Here is a 2,953-nt window from a genome sequence, read left to right on the forward strand (position 1 = left end):
AAAAAAAACACATATGCATATACATTTACATATACATTCAACAAATAGGCACAAAACATTATATAAAAAAAAAAAAAAAAAGGGAAGGAAAACTTTGAAACATTACTTTGTATTTGTATACAGACTTTTTTTTCCCTCATAAAAATCCCTGCTTGGAAATGTACAATATTGATATGTACATATTTATACATGCGTGCGTATGTGAATAAACAAGCGTGTATAATACCTGCGAGTATCACTTTTTTTTTCCTCCTCCCCCCCCCAAAAAAAATATTCGTGTACATATCTGCGCCTTTACTGTTTTAAGGAATTGCATAAACAACAATTTTTTTGCGAGTAATTAGTTATTATGTTTTATAAGAATTAAAAAAAAAAAAAAAAAAAGCACAAAAATTAAAGCATAAATATATGTAAAATAAGCATTTACGTACGTACACAATACCTAATCACGCAACTCCCTTGTATTTTTGTTTTATGTATTCATTTTATCTCATATACACTTTTCCATTTTGATATTTAGTATTTATTACGTTTTAAAAACAATTTATTTTATTTTTTTTTTTTGTTTTATAACCATTCATTCATATAAAAATGAGAGAAGTAATAAGTATTCATGTAGGACAAGCTGGTATTCAAGTTGGAAATGCTTGCTGGTAACCAAAAAATAAGAAAAGAAAATGTGCTCACCCTGCACACATCATTCTTTTGGCTTATGTGCCTTACCAACAAAGTTGTGCATTTTTTTTTTTAACATGGCGTGCCACCCCATTCATTAAAAATGGGAAGAGCATGCCAATAATCTCCGTAACGTGCACCCACTTTTTATTTTGTGTTCACACGAATACACACACACTTGTGTATTTGTCTGCATGCACGCATGCCATATTTACATTGCATATTTTGACCCTCTAAGATATGTTTTTTTGTGTAGTATGTGATTGGGCTGGCTTACCAGTCAGTGCATCCTTCTACACCCGCTACAAATTGTGCGTATAAACACAATTGCACGCTTGCACACCCTTTGCACACCTCACAACCATCTCTTAGGGAACTGTTTTGCCTAGAACATGGAATACAACCGGATGGTCAAATGCCCTCGGACAAAGCTGCCAGAGCAAACGATGATGCTTTTAATACCTTTTTTTCAGAAACGGGTGCAGGAAAACACGTAAGGAGGGAAAAATAGCTCAACCGTTGATTAACTCTTTTTACGCGTCTACTTCCAAAGAACATGCGCTCTCCAAAACGGCGCAAACTTTCCGTGAGTCGAAATTTGTTCGTTCCCTTGTGTTCATATCCTACGCACATTACATACGAATAGTGTGCATGCCAGTTGTAGACAAATGAGTAACTTTCCCATGTTTTGTGATTTTTATTTGTTCTCGTGCCTCAATGTAGAATGGATTGTGCATGCTTGGGCGTCCGAGTGGCATATGCAAACGCATACATTTGTACATGTATCTGTGCATGCGCATAAATATTCCCCCCCTCTTTCCTTGTCGCCACAGGTCCCACGTTGCGTCTTCGTCGACCTAGAGCCAACCGTTGTAGATGAAGTGAGAACAGGAACATATCGTCAGTTGTTTCACCCTGAACAATTAATATCAGGAAAGGAAGATGCCGCAAACAATTTCGCAAGAGGTCACTACACCATAGGAAAGGAAGTCATAGATGTGTGCCTAGACAGAATTAGAAAGCTAGCCGATAACTGTACAGGTCTACAAGGCTTTCTAATGTTTAGTGCTGTTGGTGGTGGTACCGGAAGTGGTTTTGGCTGTTTAATGTTAGAAAGATTATCAGTTGATTATGGAAAGAAGTCGAAGCTGAACTTTTGCTGCTGGCCTTCACCTCAAGTATCAACAGCTGTGGTGGAACCATACAACTCAGTTTTGTCCACCCACTCTCTACTAGAACACACCGATGTGGCGATCATGTTAGACAATGAAGCTATCTACGACATATGTAAAAAAAATTTGGACATCGAAAGGCCCACTTATACAAACTTAAACAGACTAATAGCGCAGGTCATTTCGTCTCTAACGGCTTCTCTACGATTTGATGGTGCCCTAAATGTGGACGTTACAGAGTTTCAAACGAACTTAGTGCCTTACCCACGTATCCACTTCATGTTGTCCTCATATGCTCCAGTTGTTAGTGCTGAAAAGGCTTATCACGAACAATTATCAGTATCAGAAATTACCAATTCGGCTTTTGAACCAGCAAATATGATGGCTAAATGTGATCCTCGTCATGGTAAGTACATGGCTTGTTGTTTAATGTACAGAGGAGATGTTGTCCCAAAGGATGTCAACGCAGCTGTTGCTACGATTAAGACAAAAAGAACAATTCAGTTTGTTGACTGGTGCCCAACTGGATTTAAATGTGGTATTAATTACCAACCACCGACTGTTGTCCCCGGGGGAGATTTGGCCAAAGTGATGAGAGCCGTCTGCATGATAAGCAACTCCACCGCAATTGCTGAAGTGTTTTCAAGAATGGACCAGAAATTTGACCTCATGTATGCTAAGAGAGCGTTTGTCCACTGGTACGTTGGAGAAGGTATGGAGGAGGGAGAGTTTAGTGAAGCTAGAGAGGATTTGGCCGCTTTGGAAAAAGACTACGAAGAGGTCGGCATCGAGACCAACGAGGGTGAAGGGGAAGACGAAGGATACGAAGCGGATTATTAGGGAACGTGGTATGAGCGGGGGTTACAAAAGAATTAGTTGCACCCAGCACGCGCGATAAGTATATATATATACATATAATATATATATACACGTGCGCACGTTGTGCTGCCAAATTGTGGGTGTAAAAGTGTAAGCAAAAAACAAAAGAGACAGTTACCATACGCTCACCCCATCTATCATGTGAAGCTAGTGCAAACAACAATATGTATCATAATTATTTCATTTTTATATGTTTTTCTTTTTTTTTTTTTTTTTTTTAGTTAAAA

The 2,953-nt window shown here is 38.4% G+C and overlaps 1 protein-coding gene across 1 annotated transcript; it reads left to right on the plus strand.

Annotated features, from left to right (window-relative positions):
* Window positions 1–165: 165 nt before the first annotated feature.
* Window positions 166–2,687, plus strand: PCYB_071150 (tubulin alpha chain; the record flags this gene model as incomplete). The annotated part of the gene is made up of 3 exons (XM_004221512.1): window positions 166–653; window positions 1,048–1,168; window positions 1,509–2,687. The coding sequence occupies exons 1-3, from the start codon at window positions 592–594 to the stop codon at window positions 2,685–2,687; spliced, it is 1,362 nt and encodes a 453-aa protein (XP_004221560.1). The 5' UTR covers window positions 166–591.
* Window positions 2,688–2,953: the final 266 nt, after the last annotated feature.

This window comes from Plasmodium cynomolgi, chromosome 7 (assembly GCF_000321355.1).
Source record: "Plasmodium cynomolgi strain B DNA, chromosome 7, whole genome shotgun sequence".
Classification (NCBI taxonomy): domain Eukaryota; phylum Apicomplexa; class Aconoidasida; order Haemosporida; family Plasmodiidae; genus Plasmodium; species Plasmodium cynomolgi.